Source organism: Danio rerio, chromosome 10 (genome assembly GCF_052040795.2).
Source record: "Danio rerio strain M-AB ecotype USA chromosome 10, GRCz13ab, whole genome shotgun sequence".
Taxonomy (NCBI): Eukaryota; Metazoa; Chordata; class Actinopteri; order Cypriniformes; family Danionidae; genus Danio; species Danio rerio.
In genome coordinates this window covers 37,357,525-37,372,589 of record NC_141030.1, presented here as the reverse complement: position 1 = coordinate 37,372,589, position 15,065 = coordinate 37,357,525, and the positions used below count along the sequence as shown (strand labels likewise).

Genomic DNA, 15,065 nt, shown 5'->3' with positions numbered 1-15,065 from the left:
GAGCAACTGACTTCTGAGCGGAAGGTTGCCAGATCGATACCAGCTCGGAGCGGGTTGGGTGGCATAGGTCCGGCAGGGTTACATAAGCACAATGGGAGCTAGATTTTTTAGCTCTACGACTCCTCGACTTTGGAACTCGCTTCCCCTAGACCTTTACACAATACCCTTCCAACCACAACCCAGCACTGAGAAACACCCATACACTCTTACATTGACGCAAACACTCATACACTATGGCCAGTTTAGCTCATTCAATGCACCTGTACCGCATGTCTTTGGACTGTGGGGGAAACCAGAGCACCCAGAAGAAACCCAAACCAACACATGCAAACTCCACAAAGAACTTAATCATTAATTTTTCTTTACTTTAGTCCCTTATTTATTAGGGGTCGCCACAGCAGAATGAACCGCCAACTATTCCAGTATATGTTTTATGCAGTAATGGAAAATTACTGTTAATTTTTCAGGAAATGTCTGTACATGTGAAACGGGCTTATGTCAGCTCGAGCTCATGACAAATATTTCTACAAAGTCAGATAGTAGCTAATTTAACTCTTGTGCAAACCTTTTTAAAATGACTTTTAAAATGAGACAGACCGCCAAACCCCATCCCTAAACCCAACTGTCATTGGGGGATGAGTGAACCATACTAAAACGTATGAATGGGGTCATACAAATTAAATTAGACACTAAATCAAAGTTACGAATTGCCGTGACATTGCGCTGGCAGAACTGCGTCCTCTAAAGAAAAAGACATTTGTGTTTGGCGGATGTCATTGTTCTTTACAGCTGTCTAAGATGGCACAGGAATAGAAAGGGCTCTAGGAACATCTAGTTAGTCTGCTGACATCATAACCTTGGCAAATGGAAGGATAAAGAAATCATGGATATCCTTGAGTGCCATCAACATTAAACTGCCAGGACATGCTAATAGGGCATTGTCACGATTTAAAACTCCATGACCAGCGCGTGCAAATCCCTGTTTACTTTTTGCTACACAGCTAAAACCATCATTGGAGTTAGAGTCAAATAAAGGCCCTCTTGGTGCGCTTAGACCTCTCAATCTCTCAATCTGTTCAGGCTTAGACTCTGATTGAGACTAATCCTGTTTTCAAATATTTTTTTTTCAGCTGAGAAGCATTTTCTTTGTGTCTGGAAAAAAAAACAACAACAACAACTGACAATTAATCTACAATTCTCACAGATCAGTGCTGGACCAGTTATTAATTAAAACCGTTTTATGAATTTACCCATTTATTTGCACAACATAAAAAAATGTAAATTCAGCTTTTTAAAGTTTTATTATGGTTCATGTTTTGCTTTTTCTTAATTTATTAAATGGTTTTGAATTGCATTATGAGACTTTTATCTTTTCGCCAACAACTTTTGATGTTAAAAAGTGACGTTAATTAAGATTTTTAACTGTTTGAAGTGATATATTGTCTGGGTTGGTGTTGTTAATTATAGTACTATAATTAGTTAGTTAAATAGTTACTATATAGATTAGTAACAGCCAATACTTTTTTTTTTCTTTTTTTTTGTTACCGGACTTAATCCTATATATACTCACCGACCACTTTATTAGGTACATCTTACTAGTACTTGGTTGGAGCCTGTGCTGGATCCTGTATTAAATACTAGTATTTAGAATCCATGAGTTAACGCCCAGTCATTTAGCTTCTTTTAAATTGTTGCAATAGAAACATTCTGACAGTTAGAATGAGTTAATTGCCTCGTTTAAAAAAAGAACACCTTACAAGAAGACACTTAACTCCCCTCATCCTGTGATCCTCTGTTGAAGCATTGTCTGTAAGTTTATTATCTGTTTGTATTTATGTTCTATCTCAGATACTATTGTTATTTACATAAATACCTATAGCCCATTTTATGTAAATCTTTTTACATAGTTTCACATACTCAATGTGGCATGGAATAAAGCAGCATTCTCCCTCAATCTCACGTGTTGGAAAGAGTTTATCTGTCTAACTTTGGGAAGAGAGACATCGGAGTGAGGGCAGAATAGACCCCCTTTTGCCTTCAAAACTGCCTTAATCCTTCGTGGCATAGATTCAACAAGATACTGGAAATATTCCTCAGGTCCATTTTGACATGATAGCATCACGCAGTTGCTGCAGATTTGCGCATCCATGATGCGAATCTTCTGTTGCACCATGTGCCAAAGGTGCTCTATTGGATTGAGAACAAGTGGCTTTGGAGGCCATTTGAGCACAGTGAACTCATTGTCATGATCAAGAAACCAGTCTGAGATGATTCGCGCTTTATGACATGGTGCGTTATCCTGATGGAAGTAGCCATCAGAAGATGGGTACACTGTGGTCATAAGGGGGATGGGCATGGTCAGTAACAATATTCAGGTAGGTTGTGGCGTTGACACAATGCTCAATTGGTACTAATGGGCCCAAAGTGTTTTAAGAAAATATACCAATAAACCACCACCACCCTATACAAGGCAGGATGGATCCATGCTTTTATGTTGTTAATGCCAAATTCTGACCCAACCATCCGAATGTCGCAGCAGAAATCGAGACTCAGACCAGGCAACGTTTTTCCAATCATTGCATTGAACTAGATATGAATACAATCTCATCAGTAACTATATTTAAAAAGAATTTGTCATTTTAAATTGTGGAGTTTGTAAGAAAGAGAAAGGAAAAAAATATAATAAACAAATTACAAGTATAGATAAACGGGATATTCTACCAAAAAATGTACATTTTCACTAATAAAAAATGTGATGGCCTGTGACCTTTAAGCTTGTCATCCTCAAAAAAAAAATCATACAAAAACGAGCATAAAATCATACAGTTCAATGATGGAACGCATGCTTGAGCACAGTCAGCTTCTTCTCAATCAAATGATGTCACTTCTGAGTGATTAGCCTTAAAGGTTGCACGCATTTAATGTTAAATTTAATGCAGGACTGACAGAAACATGGGGACAGTTGTAAATTTATTGGTATTATATACACTCTAAAAATAACTCAAGAGGTCTGTTACCATCACATAGTTTAATACATTATTGTAACTTAAAAATTCTAAAATGCTGATTTGATTAAAACAATTAAGTTGCCAGAATATTTTATTAAGTTTTCAAAACAGGAAAATATTGATAATTACATCAATTTAAAAATGCAGCTAATTTAAAGTTAAATATATCTGTCAGTTGCTTTGAAACAATATTTAACTTGTAGCAACCCAAAGAAATTGGGTTGATAACTCACACTAATGAAGTTGTTTTGTATTTTTAAGTCCACACACTAATGTTGTTTTGTTATTTTTTACTCTAAAAATATAGGACAGTACATGTTTTTGTTTTTTTAAACAATGAAAACCTGTGGTTTAATACAAATAAAAAACTACCGAAAAAACAAAAATTTTGTGGTAAATGTAATGCTTACAAGCATGAACAGTAAATTTAAAAACAAACTAAAAATTTTACAATTTCGGCTACTTAATTTATTTGGGGTTTTAAACTTGAAAATGTGCATGTAATTAAGTACATAACACTGGATTTGTTTTTAATTTTAAAATAAAAAAAAACTAATTTAAACTTTTTTTTGAATACTCAACTTATAGATTTGAGGTTTTTGCTATGTAAAAATGCCTCTGATTGAAGAGGAAAATATTTGGACTTCAAAATATTAATGCAAACTGTTTCATATTTTTTTTTTGTTTTGTCTAAACACTATTTTTAGAGTGGATTTGTACTATTTATTTGTGGAATTTATTTATAATGTCATGTTTTAAATCAATTGATGTGAATGATAACAACTTGAACTTCGATTTCTAAAGTTTTTTTCTTTTAAGTTTTTAGCATAACAAAACTATTAAAGCTGTAGGTTCAATTGGGCCAAGGACAATGACAGGGTTTGTACATTTGTAAAGTGTTTTAATAAAGAACAAAAATCTGTGAACAAAATGAATGATATATTCCTCTACAGAACAACTCACAGAAATCAACCATCAGTCCATTTTTTACATTTTGGGAAGAAATACTTTATTCGCTGTATTTATGTTTTGATTTCAGGGACAGATAATGTACATTTCTGTTAGAATGTCCCAAACACAACAGAGCAACGAAGCAAATGAAATAAACAGTGAGTTATGGTGTTCTGGGACATATACAGGTACAGGAATCGAATAATCAAACTGTAAATGACAGAATACTCTATAAATAATTAAACAATTAATTTTTTGTTAAAGCCACAAATGCTATAATTATAATAACAAGGCTTTAAACTTGCTCAGCATGCATTGAAAACACATTCAGATTTACAATATCTCTGCAATGACAGCAGTCCATTCATGCAAATCTGTGTAAACATAACACACTTTGGAATTTCTTTGAGTTTATATATATATAATAACAATAATATAACAAAAAACCTTGTCATCATGTGCAAATACTTGAACTCGGACAACCCATCCACCATGACGGACTTGTTTCAACAAACGATTACGAAATTATTTTAAGTATGCTTCTGAATTAGAAGCTACAAACCCGTCCCAAGTAACATGCACAATAAAATTTGAACGCCGCACTTCCAGAGAACATGTTCTGTTGTGAAACGACAGGTAGTTCATATCATAACTCTTTCAGTCGTCACTCCAAGCAATGTTGAAGCTTACACGCAAATGCAAGCAGCTGTTCCGCCCAACAGACAATTTGCATATTAGCTAGAACAAACGGGCAAATCCTGTTTTGAGCTGCTCTGCTATTGGAGGGTTTGTCTCCACAGTCTTCACTGTGCTGCTTGCAAAGACCTTCACTTAATCAGACTGTCTACATTATTGATTACCATCTCGCCAGTCCTCCAGGACAAAGTGTGTACGTGTTTATGTGCGTGTGTGTGTCTAGGTCTGGACACTGCGATGGAGGTGGATGGTGTGGCTAAGATCATAGAGAAAGTGCAGAGCATCAGCACTTCAGTTCAAGTGAGATGCACTCTGAGATTGCAGCCAGCGTCCATTAATCAAAATGACAGCGGCTGGCGGAGAAAGTGGGAAAAAAAGAAGAAAAAAAAAAAAAAGGAACAGTCCAGGGGAGAAAAATACTTAAATTAAAAATTCAGTAGACCAGAACAAAGACTGCAACATCTATACAATTATTAAAGGCATGTTTACAGCTCATTCTGATTCATATTATTTTTATTTTATTTCTTATGAATCCCCTTATGAAACAAGAAGCTGATTCCAATGAAAACGAACCATACAATTAGCATATTTTTCTGAATATAAGCTGTCACCGCTTTGGTGCTTGAACAAATACGATGAATGATTTGTTTGTTTTTAAGAATTTCAGCGTGGTGTTTTAACCAGAACACCGTGTACGCAAACAGCAGGGCCTTACATTTTTGGAATTCTTTACTGGAGAGTTAATAAAGGATCCTCAACAAAGGATAAAAACTTTTATTAGTGCACATGAAATGCTGATGAACAAATTGGTTGAATGAAGATTCAAGGAATACAGATAAATCATCTTTTGCCAAAAATGTGACAAGAAGGGAAATTAAACTGGTGTATTGTTTGTTTCATTCTAAAAGCATTTGGTGAATGCAATAAATTTTATTCACACCCATGCATGTCCTGAAAAGTGAAAAGTAAAAACCAAAGTGGAAAGTGAAGCCAGTTTTTTTTATTATTGTGTCTCTTATTTCTTACTTTTTTGTTGTTGCTATTTTATGCAACAGAACATTGGTAGAATTCTATTGGTAGAATTGATCTAGGCGCAAAGTGCATATCCGACTGCACTTTTTATTTAAGGACATAAAAATACGAAAAATACACTTTGCACCATGGCGAATGGTCTAACAGGGTTGAGCTTATTTTCTTAATAAGTCATGCGTGTGTTTTGAGCATAATGTGCATTAAACCAATAAGAGTTAATAGTCAGTTGCGTTGTGCCATGGCGCATTTGCTATTTACATGACGGACTTCGTAAGTAGAAAAACTGAACGCTTCACTAGCGAGAAAATCAGCGCAAGGATAAGCCTCCTCCATTCTGCCTCTTTACTGTGTCTTCACTTTTACTCTTTACTTTACAAAGATTCGTTTCAAAACTATTTCTAAATTCAGTTCTAATTTCCAGCAAAGGAATAAAAGAACTGTAAATGAAGTGTAACAATAACTAAGATGCATTCGTCTCCAAATCCTGACAGGTGGACAAATCTAAACTTTTTATTAAAATAAATGTAAATATGCATTTAATAAATAACACTGCTAATAATAATAAGAAAATTAATAATAATAACATTATACAAATGCAAATTGTTATGAGGAAAACTGAAAAAGCCCCCCTGAGATGAAGGCATGGAGGCAGTGTTTTTTATATTTATGTAGAAAATAATAACGTTTGTAACATTTTAATCCTTTATTTTATTATATGTAAAGATATTTGTGTATTGCAGCACATTATGTGTAAGCAATGTTTAAGTGTCTGAACCCACATAGGCGCATAACAAACACGCTCTGCGCTGGAATTTAGACCTGTTTTATTTAGTCAATGCAGTCTATTTTAGTTCCTCAAAATACCAACGTGCCAACAATGTGCCTTAACACACCTCCTTTTCAGACCACCACACTTATAAGTCCACAAAGTTGTGCAAATGGATTTGTTATTAAAACCATGTGGTGCAAAACTTGAAAATTAGGGTTGCGTTGGTCGAAAAATAGCAACAAATCGTGCCAAACACATCTTGTGCCTTTTTGCAGCAGGTGTAAGATAGTCGTAGTTAACAAAATAAAACAAATATTCATCTTACTCAAACACGCAACTACATTCTTAAAGAATTTGTGCATAAAATAAGAAAAAATGTGCCATATTCAGGCATCTTTAATTTAAAAACAATACAAATTTCTTAACTTCAGAAAAATGATTAACATATATTTATTAGTCATATATTATAAATGTGCTGTTATGAGATAACTTGTTTTAAACACATTTAAACACACACACACACATACATGGTATCACTTTATTTTGATGGTCCCTTTAATGCATTTTGTTGAATTTAAGTTAAATGTACATGCCAACTAATTCTTTTTAGATTATAAGCAGACTGTTAGGTAAGGGTTAGTACAAGTTGGCATGTACTTGCAAAGTTTCTTATAGTCAGTTTAATGTCTGTTGAGGGAGCAGTATCAGCAGATATTAAGCAGACAGTCTACTAATACTCAAATTAGAATATAGACATAGTTACAAAACTTTCATTCAACAAAATGTACAATAGAGACCATCAAAATGAAGTGTTAGCGAATTGTTAGCCTACCTGTTAAATTTTAAATCTTTTGTATTTTTTTCTGTTTAATAGAGAAAAGATTTTTTTCAACACATTTCTAAACATTATAGTTTAATAACACATTTTTAGGAATTTCTTTTTTCTTTGCCATGATGACAGTACATAATATTTTACCAGATATTCTTCAAGATTCAGCCTTGTATATATATAAATTCCAAGCTTAATATAATTATATAACCTTAATAATAGAGCACAAAGAAAACTTATTAACTAATTGTTGGTTGAACTGCTGTATACGATTAGTATTCAGTTATAGATTTTGTTTGTGGTGCGAACTAAGCTTTACTTAGATCAGAGATTACCAAATAGGGCCCGCAGGCCTTACCTTTGGTAAGCTTCAATTTGGCCCGCCATCCAGTCTTAGAAGAGAGGTAGTTTTTTTTTTTTTTGGAAGTTTGTTTTATTGTTGAGCTACAAAACAGCAAACTGAAAGTAAATGTTTCAACTAAATGTTGTAAATAACTCGACAATGCAGAAGACATCAGCAGAAGCAGCTTTACTAGTGTATTCGGCATTGATCTGCATTAAATAGGAATTATGTTTTTATTGTATTAATTAATTTTATTGTATTTTTTAATGCTATTGCATCATTCAATATGATTAAATCTATTTATTAATATTATTAAATAAATTAAGAAATGACCCATGGCAACTTTATGTAATAAACACAAAATTATTTTGCTGCTTCTTCAACCTAATTATGCAAAACGAGCTTAACACAATTCTTGAGATTTTTTTTTGGGACAACTTAATTGTTTTATGTTTAATCCACTTAGTAAATGTGTTAATTGAGTCGATTTGTGTTGAGACAACCAGATTTGATTTGTGGAACCCTGCGTGTTTTACACAGCAGTTTGGTATATTTACCTTCGGCCCACAGCCCTTAATCAAGTTTGGCTTTTGGCCCTTCATAGGAAAACGTTTGCAAACTCCTATTACAAGAGGACTTGATTTATAAAGTAAATGAGAATATGAGTATGGACTGATTCGTTTATAATACAACACTACTAAAAAAGGAAATTAAAATGGACGGTTTTAACTTCATTTAGATGAACCAACCAACTATCCAGCAAACACAGAATGTTCCCCTAACGTTCTCATATGGTTGCAGTTTGGTTATTTTTTGGGGGGAAACACAATAATATCCTCGTATACATGTTTTTAAAATCCAAAAACTTCCAGGACGGTGCGGGGATTTTCTTTTTTATAAGGAGGGGGATTTAGAGGGAGCTTTCCAGTAACAAAGTAAACTTTTCTTTGCTAATCGAGAGAGCAAATTGGGAAACAAAATTGATTATCTGGTCGGTTGAGCTAGAAATTATGCATGTTTTCCACTTATACAGAGTGATGTTTCCCTCTGCTGGACACAAACAGTAAACATGATGCAATGAGTATGTTTTACCTCGTTCCTATTTTTAACTCCGCCGGGTTTAGAGGCAGACCGGAGGAGGAGTTCAGAAAGACGCCAGAATGAAGAGAGAGGTTAGGTCTCCGCGGGCGCGGGAGATGGAGACCACGCCCCTTTCAAACGACTGAAGCACGACGTCATCACACCAACAGACCGCCTCGCCAGCTGATTGGCTTAGGGGCGAATAAGGAAACGATGGATGCTATGGCAACAGGCTCTAGCACAAGCGTGCGGGCTTTGTTTTAGACCTTGGATACAGCTCTCTGGTTGGTCCGAAGCGCGCGCTTCTGTCTGTTGTTATGCTACCCCAGCATTCGGAGTTGGGGTGCGCGCCTTCAGGGGTCTCTACGCCTCGTTTCCACCCTCCCGGTGGAGAGTGTTGCTAGGCACATTAGACAGGAACTGTAAACAACTAAAAGCTCGAGACCACCCTGCCCCCCCGTTCACATCCACTTGTTTTGAACCGGTTTCTCAGAGGGTTGGGGCTGGGATGTTTTGATGTAAAGGATGTGATATCAAAAACAAACAAGTGGAGGGAAAAAAACAACAACAACACGTGTGGTGCTTTAGCATTACGTTTATTGTACATATATCCATCGTGTATAACGTCACTCGACAATAACAACAACAACCAAGATCGCTCCTGACAATATAGATGAACACAAACATATTTACATGTTTTAAGAATAATATAAGGTTATAATATCTAATATATTTATTTATCTATCTACAGTCATGGGGAAAACAAACAAGAGATAGCTTGAAAACATGTGTGTTTCTAATAATTTAATAAGTATGGGTTTGAGTACAATGTTAATATTTGGTTTATTGTATAAACAGTAAGTCTGCTGAGATTTTTCTAAATATACATTTAATAACAAAATATGCATAAACATACACAAATATATATATATATATATATATATATATATATATATATTCCTAATTAAGTCAGAGAAGCTGAGAATTGTCAGGTGGTCTCTTGAATTGTCCCATAACTGTACAGATTTCAGAAGATTCCCTTCATGGTGTTAATGAAAAGATATTACAAAATGTATGTTTGTTACTTGCATACATTTATATAGCATCAACGTATAAATCCATTACTGCTAAGACAAAAATATCTTACACCAAAACCTCATTGAGGATGTGTGATTTTCAACCTAAACCAGACATTCCTCTTGCAAAAGCACTTATCATTTTTCTGAACTGCACTGGAGGTTATTTTCAATCTCCAGCAGGCGTTGTCCTATTATCACTGCTAGAGATGTTATCTGAAAGACACATTAAAGAACAGGAAGTCAGACAGAGAGCAGGGAACGTGACTTTGAAATTTAATATGATAAAACATAATTGGCAGAACACAAAGTACTAATACATATCAGTAAAATCACTAAAGCATTCGTTCACACGATGCTGAAGACATTTCATCATCACCCACAGGAATCTTCTTATCAGAAGTTTCCATTTGATTTATTTGCCATACACAATCGACATGATAGATGTAATTAAAACATAACATCAATATATAGCAAACAGACACAGCTGTCACCACCCTTTCCTAGACCAAATTCTTTAACAGCTCCTAATATCTATTGTTTGCTGGACTCAGTGACCAAACAAAGAGGTCCAGCAGCGCCACAAGGGCGCCATCTGCTGTTCACTTGAGCACTATAAAAAACTGTGGTTCCCAAATTAGGGGTCTCTTGTTGATTTCTAAAAATACCACACATGTTATTAAACTATTAGAATTACCATGTTTTAGCTATAACCTGCAAAAGATAAAAAAACAGTATTCAATAGTTACATAAAAATCTACATGCAAATCAAAAGCCATCAGCTTTTCAACTCTTTTTCCATTAGATTGCAGCCCCTGTACTAATTACGCTAGGTTACTGAGACAGCAATAGTGTTAGTTGCAGCAGACTGATTTTACGACACAATGTTAAACTTTGACACCTTTACGGCACTTATATACATTAAAAATAAAGGCCACGACTGAACAGAGGACGATTTCAAAGTGGCGGTCTCCAAAATTAAACCAAGTATTGTGCTGTAAACATTGTGGCCACCATTCTTATTAAGATGAGGTTAATTTTAAATTAAACAAGTGAATAATGACTATTAAAATTATATGGTTGTTAGACTGTTGCCCTTCTTTGTGTTGTCAATAAGCTTGTTTATATAGTTCCTACTATACCACCTCCAAGTATAGTGGGGGTCTCGAGTCACTGGAATGGTTTGTTAGGGGTGAAAAGCTAAAAGGTTAGGGAACCCATGCTTTAAAAGACATATTTTATTTTCCAAAACTCTTATTTTAAAGAATACATTACTTTTGTGCATGCATGATTTAGTTTTTATTTTCAAAAATGATTAATATGCTTTTATGTTTTAAAAATGCACACAAATTTTAAATGTCAGTTTGTATCAATATTTTTACCTATAGTTTATTTCTTTTTTACTCTGTATTTTAGTCTATTGTTGGGTGTGATGAGTTACTAAGTAACTAGTTGCTGTAATTTAATTACTTATACACTTAAAACAATGAAATAACTCTTAATTTTTAGGTGATTTATTTACAGTTACTTATAATACTTGCTTTAAATGCTCTAAATAAATTCAACAGTTCTGTATAAATCAGTTCAGTGTATCAGATACATTTTTTTGCTATTGTTATTTGGATATTTTGTAGAGAAACTAGTTTTAACTAATGCTCAAGGATACTCAACACAAGCTCAAGAGACATGCTTTGATAATGTATAGTATGTACATTTATTATATCATTCCTTTGAAATATTCCATGATTTGATTCAAATAAAACATTTTTTATTATTCAAATATTTATTTATCATTTACATTCTCAATTTCAGTTTTTATCGATTTACCTTAGTTTTTTCTTTTTTTATTCTTTCTGTATTTTAGTTCATCGCAGGTGTGATGACTTACTAAGTAACTGGTTACTGCAATTTAATTACTTATACACTTAGAAGTAACTGTTAATTTTTTCATATTTTAATTACACCCACTCATAATATACTTGCCATAAATGCTCTAGATAAATCCGACAGTTCTGTATAAACCAGTTCAGTGTATCAGCTAATTTTGTCGTTGTTATTATTTCGATATTTTGTAGATAAACTATAGTTTAACTAATTCTCAAAAATACTCAACACATGCTCAAGAAACTTAGTTCAATTTGTTGAAATGCATGACAATGTATAGTTATTAGTGTACATATATAATATCATTCCTTTGAATGTTCCATGTTTTGATTCATATAATACATTTTATTAGAAGATTTTTGCAGCGTAACCAAGTTAAAATTTTTTGAAGATGTCCTTGTTACCATTTAACTATTCATTTAGCTACTGAGTAACATTAATGACATGTACTTACTATATGGATAGGGTTAGTTGCATGAATTTATGCATAATTAATTCTAATTGCTATAGTATTACAAAAAACATACGTAAAAAGGACTCCTAAAAATAAAGCGTTTTATCTCTTAGCTAAAATTTATTCATGTTATTAAAATGCTTTTATGGTGGCCAAGAGAGCTTAACGTGCTACAATTTAAGAAACACATGCAATTACAAAACACAAAAATTAAGAAAAGATCTTCATCGGTTTAACAGCACACGTGCTGCAAATCCTTACAATGCATAGACATAAAAAAACGCACTACATTTTCCCATAGTGCAAACAAAGTAACAAAACACGCTGCATTTTCTCCTGATGCAAAATTATTACAAAAACGCAACTTGATGCAACTTGTCCAATCCAAAAATGTCTCCACATGCAATGATAACGAAATTGCTTATTTGAGAGCAGAGAAGGCGATTTACGTTGGTTTGCATCATGCTCACATATCAATAATTTAAACAGATGAACTGCTTTACCTCTGTCATCTGCTGATGCACAGTGTCCTGGTACTCCAGGGTCACTGGTTTGTCTTCTCTGTCTAATTCTGGCATTTGCTGGCCTGGACTTCCCACTACATAGCTAGATACATAATCGAGACATGATACACATGAATTAACACAAATAAAAAAAAATCTAGAAATTAACAAAAATAAAAACAATACAAGCTCATGTGCAACAGGTTATGTACCTTTCAATATTTTCCACATTAAAGCAGAAAAGGGATCTCTTGCAATCCAGCTTTTTCGGGGTTGATATGTACATGACTCCTAATTCTGAGCAACAGCCACGGCAGGTGAGATTCACAACAAGGCTGAATGCGAGAGACAAATTTACACAGATGCTGATCTAAACAATGAAGGTATACACTGTAAAAAGTGACTAGTTACTTGACTAGACAATGCGAGTAAACCTGTTGCCTTAAAGAATTTACTTAAAAATAGTGATTAAACTTGTTTTAGGTTGGATCTACTGAATTGACTTAATTTTTATAATTATGAACATAGTTCAATCATCCATTTTTCTTTGGCTTAGTCCATTTTTTAATCAGGGGTCGCCACCGCAAAATGAACCACCAACTTATCCAGCATAACACTGCGGATACCCTTCCAGCTGCAACCTATCACTAGGAAACATCCAAACACACTCATTCACACACATACAGTACTGACAATTTAGCCAAAACAATTTACCTATAATGCATGTCTTTGGACTTGTGGGGGAAACCGGAGCACCCAGAACAAACCCATGCCAACATGGGGAAAACATGCAAACTTCACAAAGAAATGCCAACTGACCAGCCAAGACGAGACCAGCGACCTTCTTGTTGTGAGGCGATCATGCTACTCACTGCGTCACTGTGACGCCCATGAATATAGTTTATTTACCTTAAAAATTTGAGCCAATGAATTAACATAGTTTTAAAATAAAGTCAATCACTTTAAACAGAAAAGGGTTTACTCACTTTTTTTAAAAGTAAAGTTAACTAATTGCTTTTTACAGTGTTGTAAAATGCTATTTTTTCCATGACATTAGAATGTGTGGGGGATTGTTGATTTTTTTGCATGTCCAGTCCAATTTTACTTTTTCTTTAATAGCAAACAATGACTATCATACATTTTCATTATGAATTAAATTCCAAACAGTGCAAAAAACATATTTTTGCCAGAAAAATTTGTACCCACATATTATTGACATATTTAGAAAGGTAATCCCAACTTCTTTAGATATGTTGCTAATACTTAACTACTAATTTTATAAATTAAGGCAGGATATAAATACATGCAGCCACAAAAAAGGGTATTATTCAATTGTCATTTTAAAACTTCATATTAATTTGTCAGAAAAAAACTAAATAACATAAGTCACTTGCTCAGTTGTATATATAACAAACACAAAGATGTGTGTGTGAGACAATAAATTATGAAAAATTCATCCTCACCATCCAAGCTCCTTTCGGGTCCCAGAAACAAATGGCTCTTTGCCTACAACAATGTTGTCAGTAATCCCTAAAAATTCACATGTATAAGTTTTAAGACATATTACTGTTAAACTCTATGTGTTACAGTGTCGTGAATTAATATACATCTTAATGTAAAACAACTTCAGAATTGAACTATTCAACCAAATGTATGCAAGTATTACGGTTTTCATTATTTCTACCAGACTACAGGTAACATTTTGAAATTATTCAACAAAACAAAACTTGTATGTTTGATCAAAACATGGTTATAACTAGTATTTTATATAAAAAAAAAGACAATTGAAGGGAAGAATAGTTACGTTTGAGCATGATTTGGTTGTTCTCATCATCGCTGCCAGCCCAGGACAGACTGTCTCCGATCGGCAGCTTGCATTTGCCGCACATAAACACCGCTGGACCGTCGCTTTCTCCATCTTCCTCCACTCTACTCCTGCTGTCAGCGGTACTCTCGCAAACAGAGTATGTTTTATGGCTACATTCATCGGGGATTTTAATTTTGCCAGCCATCTGAAACCCCAGTGTTTTCAAACGTACGCGGGAGCAGTTCTTCTGTGAACTCGCAGCTAAGTTGACCACCACGCAGCGCCCTCTGCTGCACCGGAGAAACACTTTCACTTCATTCTAAACGTCTTTATAATAATCTAACCGAACTCACAAACACACACGTAATACAATACTTTCAAAACAAGACAAGCAAACACATGGCTATAATATCGACATATTACATATTTTAAATTATACGTTGTTGACTTAATAAAGTTTTGCTTCAGAAACACTCGGTTTGTTGACTATATTCAATTGATTAATTATTAAATCAATAAATGATTATTTAATAAATATAAAAATACACACTTTGATCAGATTGGTTATAAAATCCAAGCCCGTGCCTCTCAACTCCTACCCACTGCCTATTTGAGCCATTTACCGCCACGCCC

The 15,065-nt window shown here is 34.2% G+C and overlaps 2 protein-coding genes across 3 annotated transcripts in view; both read right to left on the bottom strand.

Moving 5' to 3' along the window:
- Positions 1–9,199, bottom strand: part of b3glctb (beta 3-glucosyltransferase b) — a 151,744-nt gene extending 142,545 nt beyond the window's left edge. For both annotated transcript variants that reach the window (XM_087269623.1, XM_087269617.1), the window contains exon 1: positions 8,721–9,199. The gene's annotated coding sequence lies outside the window, so the exon portion shown is untranslated. The remainder of the gene's footprint in view (positions 1–8,720) is intronic.
- An 86-nt stretch (positions 9,200–9,285) lies between these two features.
- On the bottom strand, positions 9,286–14,683 carry mis18a (MIS18 kinetochore protein A). Its single transcript, XM_087271130.1, has 5 exons — positions 14,430–14,683; positions 14,089–14,155; positions 12,838–12,960; positions 12,626–12,728; positions 9,286–10,000 (listed from the first exon to the last, which is right to left on the bottom strand). Exons 1-5 carry the CDS (start codon positions 14,635–14,637, stop codon positions 9,923–9,925), a joined length of 579 nt encoding a protein of 192 aa, XP_087127256.1. The 5' UTR covers positions 14,638–14,683; the 3' UTR covers positions 9,286–9,922.
- Between the last annotated feature and the right edge of the window lie 382 nt (positions 14,684–15,065).